Source organism: Heterocephalus glaber, unplaced genomic scaffold (genome assembly GCF_053883595.1).
Source record: "Heterocephalus glaber isolate CG9 unplaced genomic scaffold, H.glaber_assembly_v1.0 deba00001504, whole genome shotgun sequence".
Lineage (NCBI taxonomy): Eukaryota > Metazoa > Chordata > Mammalia > Rodentia > Bathyergidae > Heterocephalus > Heterocephalus glaber.
In genome coordinates this window covers 8,337,464-8,359,803 of record NW_028258324.1, presented here as the reverse complement: position 1 = coordinate 8,359,803, position 22,340 = coordinate 8,337,464, and the positions used below count along the sequence as shown (strand labels likewise).

The 22,340-nt window shown below is 38.2% G+C and overlaps 1 protein-coding gene across 5 annotated transcripts in view; it reads right to left on the bottom strand.

Moving 5' to 3' along the window:
- Positions 1–720: 720 nt before the first annotated feature.
- Positions 721–22,340, bottom strand: part of Acp3 (acid phosphatase 3) — a 66,078-nt gene continuing 44,458 nt past the window's right edge. For 2 of the 5 annotated variants that reach the window (XM_004834231.3, XM_004834232.3), the window contains one exon: positions 9,146–12,946. In XM_004834231.3, coding sequence (XP_004834288.2) covers positions 12,828–12,946 — 119 coding nt within the window. In that variant the 3' untranslated portion in view covers positions 9,146–12,827. Of the gene's footprint in view, positions 4,512–6,610; positions 6,811–9,145; positions 12,947–22,340 lie in introns of those variants that run through there. The other 3 variants (XR_015440809.1, XR_015440807.1, XR_015440808.1) reach the window with 3 other exon arrangements.

The window sequence follows — 22,340 nt, the reverse complement described above, 5'->3', positions numbered from 1 at the left end:
GTTTTAGACATTTTATTACATTGTAAGTTTATTTTTCCTATATTTGGGCTCAGAAAATATTTATGGTAAGCATATTTCTATTCATTGAATAATAAAATTAGTTGTTTTGGGAACCAGGACTTGGGAATGGTTGTTCTTTTTCTCCTCTTTTTTCTCCTTCACCCCTTTCTTTTACTCTTCCTTCTACTTTTTGTGACACTGGGGATTGAACCCAGGGCTTTTGTGCTGAGCTACATCTCCAGCTTATTTTTAGATTTTTTTTTTTTTTTGAAACGGACTCTTGCTAATTGTTAAGTTGACCAGGTTGGACTTGAACTTGTGATCCTCCTGCCTTAGTCTCCCAGTGCTGGGATTATAGGTAGATGCCACCATGCCTGGCTGATATTCTTGAAAAGTCATCACTCTTTGTTCTCAAAACCATTTTATTAGCTCTTGATTATTTTCTTCAGGTAAGACTTACTAAAAATGTATTTTAAGAGCTCATTTCTCACTTTTGTTTCTAAACAAACAAAAATCCTAATGTCTATATAATTAAGGTACCTCTGACTTATGTCACAGAATCTTGAAGAAGAGGAACAAGCCCACAATTTCCACTTACCCCAGGGATTACTGCATGTGACGGTGCCAGTCGTCACTAGTCGAACAGTACCTGAGAGGAAGGGAGAGGATGAAAGAAAAACAAAACCTCTGAGGAAAAGGAAAAGGAGAGAGAGGCGGAGGAGAGACCCCTCTTCTTACTTTATTGCCCTTTATATACCTTTTCCATAACCCCCAACCCCTCCTCTGTACATAATTCGGCGACTAATTATTTTCCAGGGAAAAGGTCAAATGTATCTTTACAACTCCGGGAATAACATTCCCTTGCATTACAGACATTCGAACTCTTTCTATTTAACCACTCTCGTTACAAGTAACCATCCTTGTTTTTGTGCCAGCTGCATATCCAGGATTCATTATGTTCTCAAGAGACTCAGAGGTCTCTGAAGGTTATTTCAATCTTTCGCTCTCCACAATTCCCCCTTTTTTATTTATTAGATGACCGTGCCTGTCTTAGGTGAGATCCTAGGACAGACTCCTATACCCGTCATTGGGCAGAGAAACTTCCCTGTCTTAGGTTGGTAAGAGATTCTCCTGGTCTCAAACCCGTCATTGACTAACTGGCCTCTTGCTTAGGGGTGATCAATTTCTGATAATGCAACTGGACAGCCATCATTGAGAACATGGATCAAATACACTGGCCAAATATAATGAAAAGAAGAAACATAAGTAACAATCCACCTGCCAACAGCCCAAGGCCCATCACTATTTGTTTAGCAAAAAGTGAGGAAGGCACCAAGGTTTTCAAGTAGTCATAAAGGGACTGTGTCAACTGTGCAGGTGACAGACTTGTTTTTCTTGTTTGTTGAATACTCAATATTTGCTGATGGAGCTTTACTAGGTCGGAGGTTTTATTGCCATGCGACCATGCCCCTTTTAGATGGTCCTGGATCATTTGCCAATTATAATCTGTCACATTATAAGCTAGTGAAGTGACACAAATCCAACGATATTCTGCATGGCACTGTAAATGGTTTCTATGTTTGAGAGCTTCAAGGGAGCGTCCCAAATATACTACCGTGTCAAAAAGAGCATTCAACTTTTCTTCCATTTTTACATCAATGTCTTCCTGTAACTCTAAGGCTTGAGACACATTCATTGAAAGATTATCTACAAAAGTTGCGGTTTGTACAGACTGAGATAAAGCAACTGTAGTGGTAGATAAGCTAGTCAGAAATGCTATAAAAGTGACAATTCTGGCTACAATCATGCCGGCCACCCTTTTTTCTCTTTTTAACAAACCATTTAGACTCTCCAATATTTGAAGTCCTTTTTCTGCATACCATGGTTCTGAAAGGTTAACTGGCAACATTACAAAAGTGGGCTGATGAATTATTAAAACATTTTGATACCCAAATTTCACACAATTTGACAATATACAATTATCACATACTACATCAAATTGACAAGTTCCATTTTCATATTCAATCTTAAAACCTTCCAATAATAGTAAATAGGGCCGGGGCACACAAGCCGTAATGTTTCCCTCCAACCTGGAATCTGGTCCCACACCAGTCCTTTTTATTCCTCCCATAGCAACCATAAGTTTCCATATCATGGGCTGAAAAGGGCCAGAAGGCACTTGCCAAAGTCCCACAGTCAACTGCTGTTCTGTGTTCGCCCCACCTTGACAATTGTCCAATTGGGCACTCCAATCCTGTAGCACTTTTTGTTGATCAATGAAGTTATAGATGGCCGGCCGGTCCACTCTACATCTGGCCCATGGTATGATCCTGTTATTGGTGGGTGTCTTATTCATACATTGGAAAATTCAAAATGCAAAGGGTATCTGAGGAGACAAGGGGTATAACTCCCCCTTTTTTATTTTTTGAAGTTGATGTTTAAGGGTATTATGAGCTCCTTCAACAATCCCCTGTCCCTGGGGATTAAAGGGTATACCAGTTTTATGTATCAGCATGCAAGTGTGCCTATTTTTATAGGTGGCTGGAGCATAAGAGAAGGGCAAATACCCGAATCAAAAGGTTATTACCATAAACAAATATGTTGGAAGACCCACATAATTAGAGGGCATGAATACATTTTGAACACCAGAAAAGGAGCAGCAATAAATATCACAGTTACATAAAACCTTATGTTCTTCACTGTAGTTTGGTACCAAAACCATCTTTTTAATAACACTCTCTTTTTTATGGCACAGAAATTAAGCTTTTGAAGATGACCAATGCGGACATATTACAATAACATATTTAGAACTTAACCAATGTAAACATTTTACAATAACATATTTAGTGCTTAAACATCAATGATAACCAATGTAATCAATTTATAACAACATATTGAGACAATATTTGTTGTGGTGTGTCTCCCGTAAGATTATAAAAATTACTAGGGGGTCCCTTTAGTGAATTAAGACCAGAATAATTATTTTCTGGGTGGCCACTTTTTTATTCCCCAAAGGGAGTACCCACAGTCTCTATTTTGACAAACAAAGAATAAGAAGATATATATATCTTCTTATTTTACAACTGCTTATTGCAATTTGATTATTGCATATAGGTGACAATACACATTACTTTTATAAAATAAATCTCAGTGGCACTTTGATCAATTAGCAACCTGGGAAGGAAGGCATGCCTTTAACTTAATAACATTTATCTGTAAGCCAATTTAACAATAGGTGAATATCTTTTTTTAAAAAAAAAATTTTCAAAAGGTGAAAAGGAAAAGAAAAAAAAATTGAGCTCAACTGTACAAACAGACAAACAACAGACAACAGACAAACATATAAGACAATTTATAAAATTAGAGTGCACTCAAATATATTTAGCCAAATTGAATCGTAATATCCTTTTTATGATTATTAGATTTATAATTGTATGACTGGTCAAAAACTTTGGAATAGTCAATTAACAGAGATCTCTTGAAATTAAAATCAGAAGGAATGAAAGCGCTTTTATATCTGTAAATATAAAAAGAACTCCAAGTCCTTGATAAGGAAGTAGCGAACTCAAACAGGACAGAGTATTTGGAACCCAGCCAGATCCTCCCCTCTCTCGGCGGCCGCCTGTAAAGTAGCCTGCAGGGCCGAGAGAGGGCGGGGCGCTGGGGATGAGAGTCGTGGGACCGGAGGGGAACCTAGCTGAGGATCGGGGCGGGCAACCTCAGGAAAAGGGTCAAGCCCTGCCAGGACGCTGGGCTGAAGTGACCGTTTTTTCAACAGCGCTTGTTCCTTTTGTTTCCATTTTCAATTAAACCATAACATATCTAAGGGATTTGAGGGATGAGTATTTTCAGATTTATCTTTTTATCTTTTATTTTCATTTTTTTCAGTAAGAGCTATTAGAGAGAAGGGAGGCCATTCCTCATAGTTATATTTAGTTGCCTCCTCCCCTAAATCTGCGGCACCAGAGGGGTCGAGGGGTTCATCTAAACCTTCCACAAGAGGGGGGGCTGAAGAAGGGCACTCAATTTCTTTATCTATATTTGGAATGTTCTCCCGGACTAGAGGCAACCGCGTCTGTTTGTGAGTTACCCACTAAAGTCCCTTGACGAGGATCTAAGCTCTCCTTGATAAGACCCCAAAGGCTAAACACATCAACAGGGAATTTGGAAGGCCCTTTCTGATCATAATAATCTTGTAATTGTTTTCCGACTTTTAGCCAAAGTTCCAAATTAATTGATCCCTCCTCGGGAAACCATGGGCAGATTCTCTCCACAAATTCTGAAAAATGACATAACTGTTGTTGCCCTACCTTAGCTCCACGGGACCGAAGCATCCTTTTTAATATCTGAGCAAACAGCATCTGACTACTAGTAGTCCTTATACCTTATATCACCGCCCCCTACTTATCCGAGCTCACAATCCGGCGGCGTCCTTCACCTTGTCCTCAGTGCTCAGGTCCCTGTTCGGGCGCCACTTGTGACGGTGCGAGCCGTCACTAGTCGAACAGTACCTGAGAGGAGGGGAGAGGATGAAAGAAAAACAAAACCTCTGAGGAAAAGAAAAAGGAGAGAGAGGCGGAGGAGAGACCCCTCTTCCCACTTTATTGCCCTTTATATACCTTTTCCATAACCTCCAACCCCTCCTCTGTACATAATTCGGCGACTAATTATTTTCCAGGGAAAAGGTCAAATGTATCTTTACAACTCCAGGAATAACATTCCCTTGCATTACAGACATTCGAACTCTTTCTATTTAACCACTCTCGTTACAAGTAACCATCCTTGTTTTTGTGCCAGCTGCATATCCAGGATTCATTATGTTCTCAAGAGACTCAGAGGTCTCTGAAGGTTATTTCAACCTTTCGCTCTCCACAACTGCACAGTTCACCACAGGATTTCTCAAAGGAAGACCAGAGACAACCTGTAGCAGAGTCACGTGTGATACTTGTTAGCAAGACAGATCTCTACAACCACTGTGGGCTCCCTGAATCAGAAGCTCTGGGATTGGGGCCTGGGAATCTGAACAGGCACCCCAGGAGACTCATGTGTACTCAAATCTGAGAAGTTCTGGTTTAGTTATAGAACTATAGAAGTCTTTGTAACCAAAATACTTCAGGTGAGGTTTCACTCCAGCTTTCTTTTTTTTTCTTTTGTGGTACTGGAGATTGAACTCAGGGCCTTAAACATGCTAGGTAAATGTTTTATCACTGAGTTACATCTCCAGCCCATTTAAAAATTTTTATTTTGAAGCAGGATCTTGTGAAGTTTCCCAGGCTGGTCTTGAACTCTCAATTCTCCTGCCTCAGCTTCCCAAGTAGCTGAGATTATAGGTATGCATCAGCACTCCTGGCTGAGAACCCTCCAGCTTTAAAGTGACCAACACTGGTATGGTTAACAATAACAGTGATATTATTTAGGTCAATCAACAGGTAACCACAGAGGGTCTAGTTGGATCTGCCAAATGTATGTTCTTGAACAAAAGCCAGAAATTAGTCTTAGAAATATTGTGCAAAGTGAACTGAGGAAAAAGGGGAGAAACTATGTGCTTTACAACCAGAAATGTGGGGCTGGGGTATGGTTCATTAGCGTAGTGCTTGCCTACCATGTGCAAGGCCATGATTTGATCCTCAGCACCACAAAGGGAAAAAAATTAATTTTCTCCCTTAAAACCATAAATACGGTGCTGAGGGGCAAAGCTTGGTAGTAATTGTAGAGAGGAAGAACCAAATCCTTGAAGCACTCTGACAGAAAAATGTCTAAGGTCCAGATAAGGAAATCACCTTGTTGTGACACCCATAAAGGCAGTGGCTGTAAGTGATTCGGTGCTGCACTCCCTATGCGAAATAATGAAATCTTTTTGAGTTAAGATTTTCTATGAAAAGTATGATTACAATTGAGGATCCTACTGAAGGCATGTGGTGAATAATGTTTGTGAGATTAAATTATTTACAGGCGGGGGATTTAACTCAGTGGTGCCACACCTGCCTCACAAGCACAAGGTCCTGAGTTCAATCCCCGGTACAAAAAAAAAATTTAAATTGTTTACATAGCTTTATATCTGTCTTCCCCAATTCACTGAAAGATTTTGCTGTTTTTCTTAACTTTGACAGACAAAATTATAGACCTTGTTGCTAGAAAACCAAATCCAGGATTTCCTGTTTAGAGATAAAAAGATCTTTTGTTGCTAATTTCCCTTCTTCCCAATGTTTTACTAAAAAAAATAAAATTAAAAAGATGTTAAAAATTAGAATGAAATCATAACAGTGTGGTTCTTCCTAGTGAGCCAGAGAAACTTGGAGCTCTGCCTTTCACACACAGCCCCAGGGAGCTATGGACTATCTGTCAGGGTGACTAATTAGAGAACACATTCTCTCCCAGCTGGTCAGACCCTGCTAGCTGCATGTACGCAGAGCGGCTGTCTCCTAGAAAAATCCGGACTAGTGTTCTCTGTGGAAAAGGGTGCTCCTTTGGGAGGACTCCTACTGAGGCTCCTGTACCCCAAGGGAGAGGCAGAGCAGACACTGAGGGACCAACATCGCAGACATGGAGGGGAAAATGTAAAAAAACCTAAGGCCATTCCACCTGGGAGTTGATACATAAAAGTACTCACAACAGAAAAGAGTACATTCCTTTTATCTTCTGGTGTGTTCCAGATGACACAAACTTCCTCCTTTCACATTACTGGGCCTCTGCTGCTGTGACTTTCACTTTCACATAGATCGGCAAAGCAGCCCTTCCCAGTCACATTAAAGCATCCACTTCTGACGATGGCTTTGTATTCCTTCAGAGGAATCCTTCCACAGATAACATCTATTAAATCAATCAAAACATAAAAGGCAAGTAGTGGAAGACACTTGGGAACAATGGAAAGCAGATACTGGAGGGAGTTAACATGGGAAAAAACCACTGAATTTTATTTTTCATGGCTTTTGGCATGAGGGCTGGCTCATGTTGCCTTGCAGAGGCAGAGGGTATGTGTGGATGGCTAAAACCCAGATTAAAAAAATACATATTCTTGGTGGCTTGAAGTACCAGGAGACCGTTTAAGACATACATAGCCTCTAAAAAGTGAGAAGAAAATCCCACAAAATTGATAGCCAGAGAGTGAAGCTCAAACTCTGCATATAAACTGCCCCTACTCTATGGGTGACCCTCATATCTTGAACTAACCATACACAGAAAAAACTCCAAGCAGCCTCATGAGGTCTCAAAGACCTGAACCAATATTTGAGCTGTTGCCTGTGGAGAGCGAAGGGTTGAAACAACCCTGAAAGACTCCTGAGCCTCTTGAGCCAGATGAGAACATAATGAACCAGGATATGAAACTGGCACAAAAACAAGGATGTTGACTTTTAAAGAGAGCAATAAATATAGAAAGAATCTGAATGTCTGCTAGATAAAAAAGTAACATTCCCGGAATTGTAAAGATACGCTTGACCTTTTCTCTGTAAAAATAATTAGTCACCAGATCATGCGGTGAGGAGGGGAGGGGGGCTGTGGGTGAGGAAGAAGGATATAAAAGGGTCAATAAAGTGGGAAGGAGAGGGCCCTCCTCTCCTCTCCTTTTCTTTTCTCTCGAATCGGTGTTTTTTCTTAATCCTCAACCCTCGCCTTGGGTACTGTTCGTCTAGTGACGGCTGGCTCCGTCAGTTGCCTATTTCAAAGAGAGAGTTTTTAGTTTTTCAGACAATTTAACTGACTGTTTAAAAAAGAAAAACTTTCTAGAGGAGTATTATATAATCCAGAATCTCTATAACATCATTCCCAATATCTAAAACACAATCCAAAATCATTCTATATAAAAAAATAGCAGGAAAACTAAGAAGATAACCCTTAGAGATATTCAAGAGGAAGTTGCATTAATAAAATAAGATGGCACTGTAAAAAAGAAATAATCAGTGACTAGGAAGCCAGGTGTAGTGGTGCACATCTGTAATTCCAGCACTTTGGAGCCTCAGGCAGGAAGCCTGAACTACATAATGAAACCCTGCCTGGAAAAACAAATCAAGAATTCTTAGAAACAAACAAACAAACAAAAAGAACAATGGATTTGCTGAAAGCCAACTTGATATTCTGGAAAATAAAATCCAAGAATGTAGAAAAATAAGATAAAAAAGGTAGAAAATATATGAAAAGGTTGAGGCATGGAGGATAAATCAAGGAAATTCAAGTTCCAGATCATAATTTCCCTGAGTGAAAGAAAAGCAATTGTCTTTAGGTTGAAAAAGTCTCAGGAAAGCTATACAAAATTAGAAAGCAAGTAAAAAACTAAGCACCCTTGCCTAAATACATGCTGGTGAGATTTCAGAACTCCAACGATAAAGAGAATATCTTAAAAGATTGAGGAAAAACAAAATAAAACATATTGCATACATTGAAATGAGAATCAGACTGATAGCACACTTCTCAGCAATTTCTATGCTAGAAGGCAATTTTATATTATTTTTAAGTTTTCAGGGAAAATGATTTTCAAGCTGAATTTACTCAGATTACTGACTGGTAAATGAGAGGGAAAATGCAGAAATATTTGTAGAATCAGAGAGCTTATTGTTCATACATCTTTATAGAATTACTTCAAGAAGGGCCAGGGATTTAGCTCAGTGGCACAGCGGCTGCCTCACAAATGCAAGGTCCTGAGTTCAATCCCAGGTACAGGAAAAAAAAAAAAAAAGAATTACTTCAAGAAAATGAAAATACAAATAAGGGGACACAATGAGTTATAAAAGTGGGGAAAGATGTGAAAATTTCAGGAAAAAAGGCTATAGCTCATAAAATTGCTATTCAATAGAAGAGCTAAAACCGAACACTGTCGACAAGATTGTCTCTGTGATTGAGACTGGGTGGGAAGGACTTTTACTCTTATTTTATACTCTTCCAAAGTATCTGCACTTATTTTTGTTTTGATTACAAAGTACTTGAAGTCTAAAATTTGAACTTTTAAAAACCATACTCTCAAAACCTAGCAGCATTTATTTTCTAAGTCTGTTATCAAATTCCTTCTTAAGACATTTAAAAAGAAAAATGAATTACTCCATATAGTTTAGGATAATTTAAAAAAAGATCTGGGCTGCTGCTGTTACGAAAGTTTGAAATAAAACATTGCAGAAAAACCTTTCACCAGTTTAGTCACACACAAAATACAAAGTATAGATAATAAAGATGATTTTTATTTTTTCACAGTAGCATAAAAATGGATTTTATAAATAACAAAGAATACATTCTCCTGCTTTAAGAAAGTTGTCATCTTTTGACAGTATGTGATGTGATAATGCTAGTCACCAGGATGTGGTTACTGAGATTTGAAATGTGGCTAGTGCAAATGGAGATGTGCTGCAAAGGTAAAATGCACATCAGATTTTTAAATAGTAAGTATGAAAAAACCCCATAAAATATTCATTAACATTTAAAAAATATTAATTGCACAATGAAATAATATTTTAGATGAATTTGGCAAAACACAATTTCATTGTTAGAATTCATTTCGTCTTTTTATCGTTTAAAAATATGGCCATTAGAACATTAAAAGTCATATACATGGCTTTTATTTGCAGCCTGCATTCCATTTCTATTAGATAGCCCTGATCTAAAGTACCAAATTTTGCATCTATTGCACAAACGGGTTTCTGGTAAGAGTTTTTGTGTTGTTTTTTGAGACAGGGTCTGGTGATATAGTTCAGGCTGATCTTGAACTCACTATGTAGCTGAGGCTGGCCTCGAACTCATGGCGATCCTGGTGTCTTGGTCTCCAGAGTGCTGGGATTGCAGGTGTGTGCCACCATGCCTGGCTTCTGGTAAGAGTTTTTAAAAGAACACAATTAACTCTTTATCTTTCATTTACCAAGAAACTTCCCCAGCTATGAAGAAAGAATCAATGTTAACAATATTAGAACAAGACAGAAAAAGAACAGGAAGTTGGGAAGATAAGAGACAAGATTGAATTCAAGGAGAAGAAATGCCAAGCTTAATATAAAAAGCTGTTGATTGAACGACTTCGAGTAAAATGTTTCACTCTAATACTTGCACTCTTTTAATTGTCCTTTTCATAATGATATTCTCTTAATACTTTCTTTGTGCTGTGTCATTATCATCAACATAATGATTACTGCCTCATTTGGATGCTATTCAAAGGCTTCTGTAGTGGTTCAAATGCCAAGGAATACATTTAAGAGCAGAGACAATCTCAGCGCTAGCCATCACCTTTCAAACATTGTTTATCATGATGGTAACTGGACTTACTACATCTGATTCATCTAAAAAAGCAAATCTTATCAGTAGAGAGAGTTTATCTTCTCTTTTGTTGAAGTTGGATGATTAGCATATTTCCTGAAAAATTTTACAGCACATTTGTGATTTTTGCTTTAGCCCTTTAGGTCATTTGTCACTTGTAGTTTTTCATTCTGCCATGAAATATGAAAAAACAACTACCGTATTTATCAACAGGATCACTCTGGAGATGGTAAATAGCTAAGATGAGCCTGAGAGCTTTCTTTATAATACTCATAAGAAACAGCAGAAGGAAGAAAAATGGAGGAAAAAACCCCCTCAGAACCAATAGAAAGTAGAAGTCCTTTAAGCCACTGACAATATTAAAACATGATATGGAGAAAAGGTTGTGAAAGATTTTACTTTTACATTCTTCAAACCCCATATGAGATTGTTATTGGAGTCAAACCCCTTGATAATCCAATAGGATTGGACAATTTAGCATCTAGGTTAGTGACTAGCAAATAGCAAGTCCTCTATCAATGTTTGTTGAATGAATGAGAAAATTCATCCCTTGTGGTTTATATTTCAATTTTTAAGTCTTATCACTTATTAGCATAAAATATTATGGCTTAATTACCAATATGGCTGGCTACTTTATCAAGATAGCAATTTGTCCTTTGTCCTTGCTGATGTGGAAGTTTTCCCTTTTCCCAAGTTAAGAATGCAGTCAGCCACCTCTCCTCCCCAGCCCTTTCTTGGCTTTTGTGTTACAGCAGGAATCAGAAGTTGTCAGGCAAGAGAAAACAACTTCTGGGCCTGAGGATGTGGTTCAGTGATAGAACGTCTAGGGGTATGTGAGGTCCTGGGCATAATCCTCAACACAAGAAGGAAGGAAGGAAGGAAGGAAGGAAGGAAGGAAGGAAGGAAGGAAGGTCCTTTTTAGGTTTTTGTTTGCAATAGCTTTGGCTCAATGAGAATTATTTGCAAAATAAGGGTTATAGAGGGAGGTGCTTGGCATTTAACAGGCAGAAGCTATGGGTTTCAAGAGGAGAGGAAGATCCAAAAGATAGGGTGAGGGTGGAGGGGTTGGGGAGATGGACTTCTGTGCTGGGCAAAAATATTAGCAACTGGATTAGGCAGTCCCCACATGGTGAATCCCAACAGTGTGTGGTCTTGGGAGCTATGGCACAAATGTCCTCTGCTTGTCTTCAGAAAACCACATAGGTAGACAGTGAACTTATTGGAGACCAGGATGGAAAAAGGCATAGAGGACCTTTCTCTGACTTCTACTAGGTACACTCTGGGATCTCAGTCAAATGTGAAGGATAGAGAACTCTACTAAGAAATGAGATTGAATTTCTCACCAGTTGAATGGTTGGATGTTCAAAGATAAAACTGTTTAGAATAAATTTTAGTAAGTGTCATTGTAGTAATCTGCAATGGCACCATCTGTGAAAGTGCCTGCTTGGGCAATGACCTAGCCATAGCATACAATGAAAAAAAAAATTGCTCACAGAGCATGAGAACCAGATGAGAATTTTATGCCCATCCAGTCCTTGTTCTTCCTTGTTAGATTAAGAAGCCAAGGTTGAAGGTATAAAAGAATTTGTTCCAACTTGTTGGCCAAAAGCCAGTGAGGCATTGAGGCAAAGGGCTGACTCTCAGTCCACCTCACCACTTAGAAAATTCAAATAAGATTGAGGATATAGCTCAGAGGTAGAGAGAGCACTCACTTAATATGTTTGAGGCCTTGGGTTTAATCACCAGTACCAAAAAAAATTAGATATATTTGTGGCAATTAAAAAAACATTTTATCATGGCCAGAGATGGCCCTTATCAATGTAAGAACTCACAATTTTAAAATGAAATAAAGAAATCAAATTGTATAAAAATATAACTCTGATAATGGAGGTTAAAGTAAAAGAACCATGGATTTTCCAGTTACTCTCCAACATTGAAATTGTGAGAAATGACCTGAAAAGTTCATATTAGTTTATGAGAATAAAACACCCCTTCAAAGGCATTTAACATATAAATATACATATATGTGTGTGTTAAGTACACATACAGGAGTCTGTTAACATTAAACACTGGGTGGGAACTGCTTCTGAGGGCTATGCATGAGTGTGTATGCATATATATTAAATCTACTTAATAGCTAAGTAAGTTTATTTATAATTTCTCAATGTGTCTGTTTTTAAAGGATCATCTTATTTAATACCACTTCTACTCTAACATTTTCCAGTATCTAGTCTTGTCTACTCTATGTCTTTGTCCCACTTTCTCATCCTTTGCTTTTTGCAAAGGGCTTCTTAGTTCTCTCTGGACATCTCTGTCAGGGAATACAACTGTTCTCTACAGAAGAGCTTCTTTCTAGCCACTGGAGCAGCCCATACCCTTATTCAGTGTTGAGAAGACCTAAGTAACCTGTTGGTCAAGCAGCTGACCCTGGGTAGCTGTGGGTTCAGACTGTGCTCTAAGTAGGTCCAGAAAGGAAGTGTGGGCAGAGCAATGCCCAGTGGCAAAAGCTTGTGCTTTGAATCCTTCAAATGCTTCATTGTTGGGAGGTCCTGTATCACTGGAGGTTGGCCCTGCTTGTCTGCAGTTGTACATCCATCAGTTCAGATGTTCCTGTAGGACTCTCTCTGCCAGCAGGGCCCATGGCGGACGAGGACAAACAGCAGCACCATTAGGACTCCAGACACCAAACAAAAGGCAATGGCGAGGATGACCCTTAGAACTGTGGGAAAATAGGAAAAGCATTAATGTAAAGTAGTACACTAAGAAAACAAGAAGATCATGTGTCAGTGCTGATTTCTGCCTTAATTATAAATCTCAGAGGAATTTCTGAAGCAGCCTTGAAGTCAGTGTGGTGCAAAGAGCACAGGACCAGGAGTCAGGAGATGACTTAGGTTCCAGTTCAGCATGAGGTTTGGCCCTTGGGCCCCAGTTCCCCTCTGAAAAGGGAAGGTAATTTACAAATATTTCCAAAGTTCTCTTATAGTGTTAACTTTATGGATTTTTCTATAGCTACATTACTAATTGTTCCTGGCCAGAAGGTCAAAGAACAGTTTGAATACTCAACTGCAATCAATTGAAGCTAAAAAATAGAATCTGTCCATTTTTGAATTTTATTTTCAAGCCAATATATTTTAGAGAAGAACTTTTGAGCATGTGTTGACTGTGGGAAGCATTTTTAGCATAATTGTGCCCAATTATTGATTTGAACCTCTCTATTCCTTTGATAATCAGTCACAAGAAGATAAATGGATGTCATTCTTAAAAATGAAACTAATTCATGATTTCATTCAGAAAATTACTCTTTCTATGCACATCCTCATCCACTACACTATACACATCCTAAATACCTGTGTGTCTCATATCCAAATGTAGTGTATAATTTCTCATTGTAAAAATATAGGGTTACTAGTTGGCTTGGGCAGAGGTAGAGCAAACATCTCTGTGCAAACTCTACTGCTCCATGGAACACAGATGAAAATCATTGATTTAACCTAATGTTATCATTGTAGAGAGGAAGGAAATGAGAAGCAGAGAGGTTAGATAAATTGGTTGAGGTTAAGCAGATAATTTTATTGGGTTTGAATATATGGGAAATTATCAGTCTCATGATTTTAAAAAGCATCTACTTACTAATGACTTCCAAAATTAAATTCCAGTTCTGACCTCTCTGTCAAGCTCAAGACTCTTATATCTAATGTTCACTTAGCACACAGTAGTCCTCCCTTATCCACAGTTTCACGTTCTGTGGTTTCAATCCACACAGTTACCTGTGGTGGCCAATCACTGATGAAAATATTAAATGGAAAAATTCCAGAAACAAATAATTGTTAAGTTTTAAATAATGCACTGTTCTGAGTAGTATGATAAAAATCTCATGCTATCCCACTCCATCTACTCAGAAGGTGACTCATCCCTTGGTCTAGTGTATCCACACTGCCTGTGCTACTTTCCCATTGGTCACTTGGGAGCCATCTTGGGTATCAGATCAACAGTTGTAGCATGGCAGTGCTTGTTTTCAAATACCTTTATTTTATATCATGTATGGTTTATATCTAGATGTCCCCCAAGAGTCTTATGTGCTTATAGATGGGGCTTTTGGAAGAGAATTGGACAATGCAGGTGCTATAGCTAACGTTGTTAGGAAGCAGGATCTGGTCAGAAAAGGCATTACTGGGAGTGTGACCTGAAAGTGTGTATTTTTCTTCCCTGTTTCTCCCTGTTTTAGTTACTTTTTCACTACTGGGACAAAATATTCAACACCCAAAAATTAAAGGAAGAAAGGTTTATTTTAGCTCATAGTTTGTAGAGGTTTTAGTCCAAAGCTGGCTGGCTTCAAGGCAGGGTAGCATGGTAGTGGGACATGTCGGAGGAAAAACAGTCCATGGCAGAGCAGGCAGGAAGCAGCAAGCAGCAAGCCTCCCTTTCCCTTTTATTCCATTCAGGCTATAAGCCAATTGGTTGGTGCTTTCCCATATCCACACCCAGAACTATACTAAAGCAATCAGTGGAGTAATTTAGCACACACCCTTAATCAATAATCACATACCCTAGATCCAGCCACCTCTGAAAGTGCCACCTATAAGTGCATGAGTCTTTGGGGGACATCTAGATACAGGCCATAACACTCCCTTCTCTCTCTGCTTCCTGACTGTCATAGCATGAGCAGCATTCCTCCACGCAGATCCTTCCACCATGCCACATATGTGGTTAAACTTGCTGAATGGGATTTAAACTTCTAAATTGGGAGATAAAACAAACTTCTCTTCCTTTAGGTAGTGAGTGTTGCGTATTTTGTTCCAGTGATGAGGAAAGTAGCTAAGACATTTAAAATAGTGTACTGAGTGGTTGTGCAGGCAATTTAGATATGCCAAAGAGAAGCTGAAAGTGCTTCCTTTAAGTGGAAGGCTGAAAATGCAAAGGTGGGGGGAGTGAGTGAGCAAGAACACACTCACATCACTTTTATTTTAGCAGATTGTTATAAAGGTTCTATTTTATTATCAGTTATTTTTGTTAGTACGTGACTATGCCTAATTTACAAGTTAAACTTCATCAGACGTATGTATGTATGGACAGGAAAAAGGTTGTATATATAGAATTCTGTACTGTCTGTGGCTTCAGGTGTCCACTAGGAGCTTAGAAAGTATCCCCCATGGATAAAGGCAGCTACTGTATTTCCTTGCACACCTAATAGACATTTCAATCTCAAAGAGTCCCAAACTGAACTCCCAGGCTCCTATCTCCCCCCTACCACCAAATCTGTACTTCCACAGCCTTCCTAATCCATTTGAAGATAATTCCCATCTTGTGTTGGTTCAGAACAAAAGCTTTCAACTTGTCCTTGACTTCGTTATTTCTCACACATCCTATACTTGATCTGTCATGAAATCCTGTTGGTTCTATCAAAAAATACATCCGTAAACAAATGACTTCTCTTCTCTGCCCCCACTCTGTTGTGAACCACTAATGTTTGGCAGGATCACTTCAAAGGCTTCCTGACTTGTTACCTAGCTTCTGTCCTTTTTTCTTTACAATTAAAAAAAATTTATTTTATTTTAAAAATTTTTCCTTATTGCAGTCATGGTCTAAACACAAATTTTTAAACACAGAACTTAAATGACTTAAAGCCAAATCATATCACTCCTCTGCTTAAAATAAAGCCTGCAAAGAATGCTCCTCTTAAGCAGAATAAAAGCTAAAGTCCTGATGGTGACATCTTATGGGCTCTGCATCACCTGGTCCCTAATAATCCCTAAGATTTCCTGTCCTCCCACTCTCCCCTTACTCCTTCTTCACTGGCCACATGGTCTGTCCTGCTGTTCTTCAAACATGCCATGCACTCTCCTTGATACTCTTCCCACAGATCCTTACATTGGGCCATTCCCTTACTTTCTTTGGTGAAATCTCCTTTCCTCAATGAGGCCTTGACATTTAAAAGTACAATTCTCATCACCCTCTAGCTTGGCATTTGTTATCCTCATCTTCCAACACACTTATTTATTATGTTTTAAATTGTTTTCTACCCTTCTCTTCTTCTAATTGAGTATAAGTTTCAAGAAGATAGGAACCTTTGTATTTTTTGTTTATAGGTGTATCCAGCCACTTAGAATAGAACCTGGGACATAGTAGATGCTAATAAATATTTGTAGGAAAACAAATGACAGAACTCAGGGGTTGCCAACTTGCAGTCTAGTGTTTTGCTCATGATGCCAGGATATTTCTTAATTATCATAAGAAGGTGAATATTAGTAAAATTGGGCCCCAGGGGTGTCACTGGGACTGCAGATGGAGTTAACACAAAGTTGGAAATAACTGAATAGAATTGAAGAGGGGATGAAGTAGAAATGAGAGATGAAAACAGACACTAATGGTTCTTAAAAATTGCTTTTCATGGCTGATTTTCTGTAGTTAGAAATTTGTTTGCAAATTTTTATTGGCTATGTTGTCATAGCAGTCCCATGGAATATGCCTTCCTACTCTTTATCATTCCTTCTTCCTTTCCTACACATGTAGTAAACATGAATCATGTGCCTGGCAAGCTGTGCCAGATGCTGAGGTTCCATTATTTCTGCTCTTGAGAAACTCGCTGAGTAGTGGGAGAACCAGACAGGCTATCATGACGTAGAGTGACAAACACTAAAACTGAAGTGTAAAAAATGTGCTACTGGACAGAGAGAAAGTTACAATCAACAGAGTATGTTCTATTTGGAATAGAGTTTGGAAAGTATTCTAGATTTGAGCTGGCCAATGAGATGAGTAGGATTTTTCTATTTGGCAGAAGGAATTGAACAAGGGTAGATTTGGGAAATAATGGGCACTTACACACATAGCAAGAGCATAGTCTTCAGGGAAGAGAGACTAGATGTATAGATTGGGGCCCAAATTTTAGGCTTCAAGTTTTCATGGGGCAAATGAAAGTGGTTAGCAATTATTATGCATGAAAGTGACATGGCCTATTTTGTGTTAAAAAAAATAACTGTTGAAAGGATAGAATGGTGGGAATATGGTAGGCTTAGCAAGGAGCTATTGAAAAATCTTTGATAATTTGAAGACACAGAACTGGAGTTGTGGAAATGGAAGCACAGATGAGGGACTCCAAGGACACTCCTGAAGTAGAATTGACAGGCAGTAGTGACAGATTAAATATATTGGTGAATGAGAAGCTACGGGTAAGACAATCTCATGGGTTTTTTCTTGAGCGATTGAAAAGATGATTCAACAGTGAACTGGGATTGGGACCTTAAAAAGGACTGTACTGGATTGGAGTAGAGGAGATAATGAATTTCATTTTCCAGTGGTATTAAGATGAGCTATTGTCCTGATAGAGATGACCAATAGGTAGCTGGAAAATAACAGGTCTAGAATTCTACACTTAGATGTGGAAATGAGGACTGTAGATGTAGAAAACAGAGGTCTCATGGTGAATGTGGAAGGAGGAAATCAAGTACAGGATTTCAGCACATGGTCATTTAGGGGGTTGATGGAAGGCATCTATCCAAGGGAGCCAAGGAGAACAAAGAAAAGACTCAGGGGAGCCCTCTCTCTCTTTCTTTCTCTCTGATTTTACTTATTTATTTTTAAGTTATATTCTTCCTTGTAATGTAAAAGATTTTAGGAGTTTGGCAGAGTAATGTTCTAGATGCTGAGAAAAGAGAGGGATCAGTTGTATCTTACCGAAAAAGAAGTCTAGTGCAGGGAATGACTGAAAAGACATCCCACTACCTGGGAACAAACTGATGCTGAAGGCAGTGTGATTTTTGAAAACCATATGGGCAACTCTTTTGCCATGAATCCTCAGGTCTCATCTGCCCTACTTCTTCCTCCTTTGAATAAGTGTGCTCCTCTCTTTCATTCACTTTAGTCGTTGGATTACTGGAACAGCCTTTGAACTGCTCCCCCTGCCCTCAGGCTCCCTCCTCTCCAATCCATTCTCCCCAGAGCAGTCAGTCTTCCTAAAACCAGAAGCCAGTTTTGGCATCAGACCTTTGCTCAAAACTTTTCAGTGACCAGAACTACTCACCTTGACATATGAAGCACTTAACACCTGTCTCTCTAGACTCAGCCCTATGCACACACCAGAATTTTTCCAGTCTCTAAAATGCCCCCTATTGTGTTTAGCCTCATGACTTCTATACATTCTCCCTTTTGTCTATCACATTCTCCTTTCTCCTCACCTTCATTCACCTGGCTAGTTCCCTTTCTCCATCAAAATTCCATTCAAACATCACTCCATTCGAGAAGCCTTCAGAATTAGGGTGATTATTCTCACTGCTGCCTGCATGGCCTTTATACATACTTCATCTCATACTTCACAGTGGAGGCTTGTTTAATTCTTAACCCCTGTCTTCCTTATTTGTCCTCCTATCTTGTCCCCTCAGCTGTGCAAGGCTCATGGGGACAATCTGCTTCTCTGCTGCTGTTTCCCTCACAAACAATGCTTGGAACAAAGGCACAAGTTGAGTACGTATAGGTGCTCAATTGTTTATTAGATATTCACATACCTTGACCCACCAATCCTAGTTTTGGATGTTCCCTAAGGGAATAGTGCACAAGACAGTGTAGTATAGAAAAAAATATATATAATTAAAGCAAGGCGTGGAACAGTGTTCTGTTTGATTCCTGGCCTTACTACTTGTGACATGTTACATTCAGATTCATTTTTCTTATAAAATGGGCATGTTGAGTCTTGTTCCACAGAAAAGGAAAAGAGACTACTGGGTTAGACACTGATGACTTTCAAAAGAGAAGTTTAGAAAAGATGAGATAAGAGTAGACATAATTTTGCAGAATAATTAAGAATTAAGAACGAAATGTGGAAGTAGAACTAGAAGGGATAAATCATTAGCTTAAGAAAATTAAGATTCTGTGGAGATGGAAAGGGGACTTGAGGAAGGAGGGACAAGGAAGGGCAGAGGGTGTGAGGGTACAAATGATAAAGAGGCAGTATGCACGTGAACCAGTCCCTCAAGATGAATGCAATTACTATGTGTCACAGTCATATACATAGTAATAAAAAAATTTTAAAAAGAAAATTTGTACAGAAGAGAATAAGACGGTGCCAGCCCTTGCTAGTATTTTTAAAGAGAGAACATTTGGTCATTTTCATAGGTAGTACAGAGGAAGAAAACGAAGCTATGTAAGGTCTCATTGAAGTCCTGTGGAAACTGTAGGAATGAATCACACTCCAGTGAGAAGAGCCAGTCTGCTCAAGGAAGAGCATGCTTTCTGGAACAGCAGAAGGAGGATGTTAAAGATACTAATACATTTTGAGGTAGCGAGAAGAGAACTTGAAAGTTATCAGTGGATTATCTTGGTTACTAGATTAAAGAAGACATAGTGGAACATGAAGTTTGGGAAAATGAAAAGACCTTCCCGCAGTGAGTAGAAAAAAGGTCCAATAAGGGTGAGCACATTTACTAAGCAGTGTTGAAGGACTCAGCTGAAGCTGGAATATAAGTTTCAACATTCATAGGTGAAGTGGTGACAACAGGCTTGGCTTGTACTTCAATTTTCTTCATCACTTCTTGGCAGATCAGAATGAAAAAAATTATGTGACTGATTTAACCAGAGGTTGGATGTTGGTGTGGTGGGTGGGATGTGGACTGGGTCATTATTGTGATTGTCAATTTCCTTGGTTGACCAGATCGATGTACCCTGAGAAACTAGCTTTCAAAATTGATGGAGAAATAAGATACTTTCATGATAAAGCACACCTCAGGAACTTCATGAATATCAAACCGGCACTCCAAAAAATTTTAGACAATACCCTAGGAAAAGACAATGAGGATCACAACCCCAGGAAACCCAGCAGAATGAATCCATTGGGCGTGACAAATTAAACGCAAAGGGGGAGAATCCAACAAAAAGAAAAAGTCATGACAAGGCTTTTAAAACTTTTAACTTCATTTCCCTAATGAGTATATAATTCAATCTTATTATTGTACTGATTAGTATTTTTCTGATTCTAGAGTTCCACACCCTTCCTTGGCTATTTATCGTCTTCTTACATCTACTTTTTAATTGGGTTATCTATTAATGAGCTGTAAGAGTTCTTTATATATTCTGGTCATAGGTTATATGCATTGTAAATATAGTCTAAGGACTACTTTTCATTTTAATGATGTCATTTAAAGTTCTAAATTTTGATGGAATCTCATTTATCAATTTTTTTCTTTTATACATCATATTTTTTGTATCCTAGGTAGTTCTTGCCTACCCTAAATTCATAAACATGTTCCCTTATACTTTCTTCTTAAAGTTTTATACTTTTAGGCTTTCATATTTAGGTTCATAGATCCCTTCAAGTTATTTTTATGTATGGAAATAAATGGTTGAGGTTAATTTTTATATATGGATATCAGGTGTTCTAGTGCCATTTGCTGAAAACACTATCTTTTCCTCTGCTCTTGAATTGAGTTTATATTCTATAAAATGTTAATGTGAAATAATCTTTCAAAACTCAGTGGACCATGTATGTATGGTTCTATTTCTAGATTCTCTGTTTTATTCCAATGATCTATATGTCTTTCCTTACACCAAAACTGCCTTGATTATTGTAGCTTTAGAAGTCTTAAAATTAGGTACTAAACATCTTCCAACAGTTTTTTTTTAACTTTTCTAGGTCCTTTGTACTCCTACATAACTTTTAAATTTCAATATCCAATTCTTCATTTATAGCAAGTATACACAGACCTGAATTTTTATATATACCTTGTGTTTTCTAATCCTGCTAAATTCAAATACAAGTTCTAGGGGCTCCTAGAGATTTCTTAGTATTTTCTCTGTAGATGATCATTTCATTTACATACATAGATTTTGCTTCTACCTTGCCAATCCTATGCTAATTGTCTCATTTTATTGCCAGACTATTTTGGTTTGGGCCTAGGTTTCAAAGTTTAATGGACAGATGAAGAGTAAGCATATTCTGCCCTTGTTCAACACCTTAAGCGGAAAGCATTGTATCTTCTCCATTCATTGTATCTTCTCCATTCATTCTCGCTAGAAGTATGGAGTACATGTCTTTAATCTGTTGAGAAGATTCTGTTCTACTTCTAGTCTCCTGATAGCTTTTACCATGAACAGCTGTAGAATTTAATCCAATACTTTTTCTCCCACTAGTGACAGGATCATATGGCTTTTCCCTTTCCTCTGTTAAAATGATGACTTTTGGGGGCGGATCTTCCAATGCTGAACCAACACTGCCATCCCTATAACAAAACTACTTTCTACATCCTGCCAGATCTAACTTCTAATAGTTTGTTTTGTTAAACAAAGTTTTACCTATGTTCATACTTTTTTCTTCTATTATCTTTGTCCAGTTTTAGGATTAGCACAATGTTGATTTCCAAAAATGAGGGGAGAAGTGTTCCTTCTTTTTTCTGCTTTAAATGTTCGATATAATTCATCAGTTAAAATGCATACAAGCCTGTTGTTGTCATATAAGTAGGTTTTCAAGCTAGGAATATACTTTCTTTAATAGGTGCTATTCAAATTTTATATTTCCTCCAGAGTTAGTTTCATTAATTTGTCTTCCAAGGTACTTCTTAGAAGTTGTCAAATTTATTTGAAACAGATTTTTGAAATATGCTTTCTATATACTTTTAAATTCTGTAAAATCTGGGGTAATGTCTCCTAAGTCTTGATATTTTAATTTTAAAAATGTATAATTGATATTGTGTAATAGGAAGAAAAGGTCTAAAGGAGCAGGGGAAGTGGGAGGGGTAGGGGAAAGGAAAAAAGGGAAAAGAAAAAATATGAGAAAAGGAAAAAAATGGAAACATAGTCTTTGCAAATAGGGAAGGGTGGGCAGGGAAAGGGGAAAAAATAAGAACCAAGATACTCATGTAATGGTACAAGATCCCAATGATGTAGGTAAATGTATTTTATATCTACAATGCACCAATAAACTTAATGGGGAAAAAAAATTTCCTTGGCTGAGGGGAGGACTGGGAGTGGGAGTGAATTACTGTATTGCATACCAAAGCAAGTGCCAATGTCTTCATGTTTGAACAATGAGGTATGGCAATGGGAAGATAATGGTCGTAAGAGTGAAATAATTATTTTAATCAGATGGCTTCATCCTTGAGAGAGAAATGGTGGTGCCAGAAGGGATATTA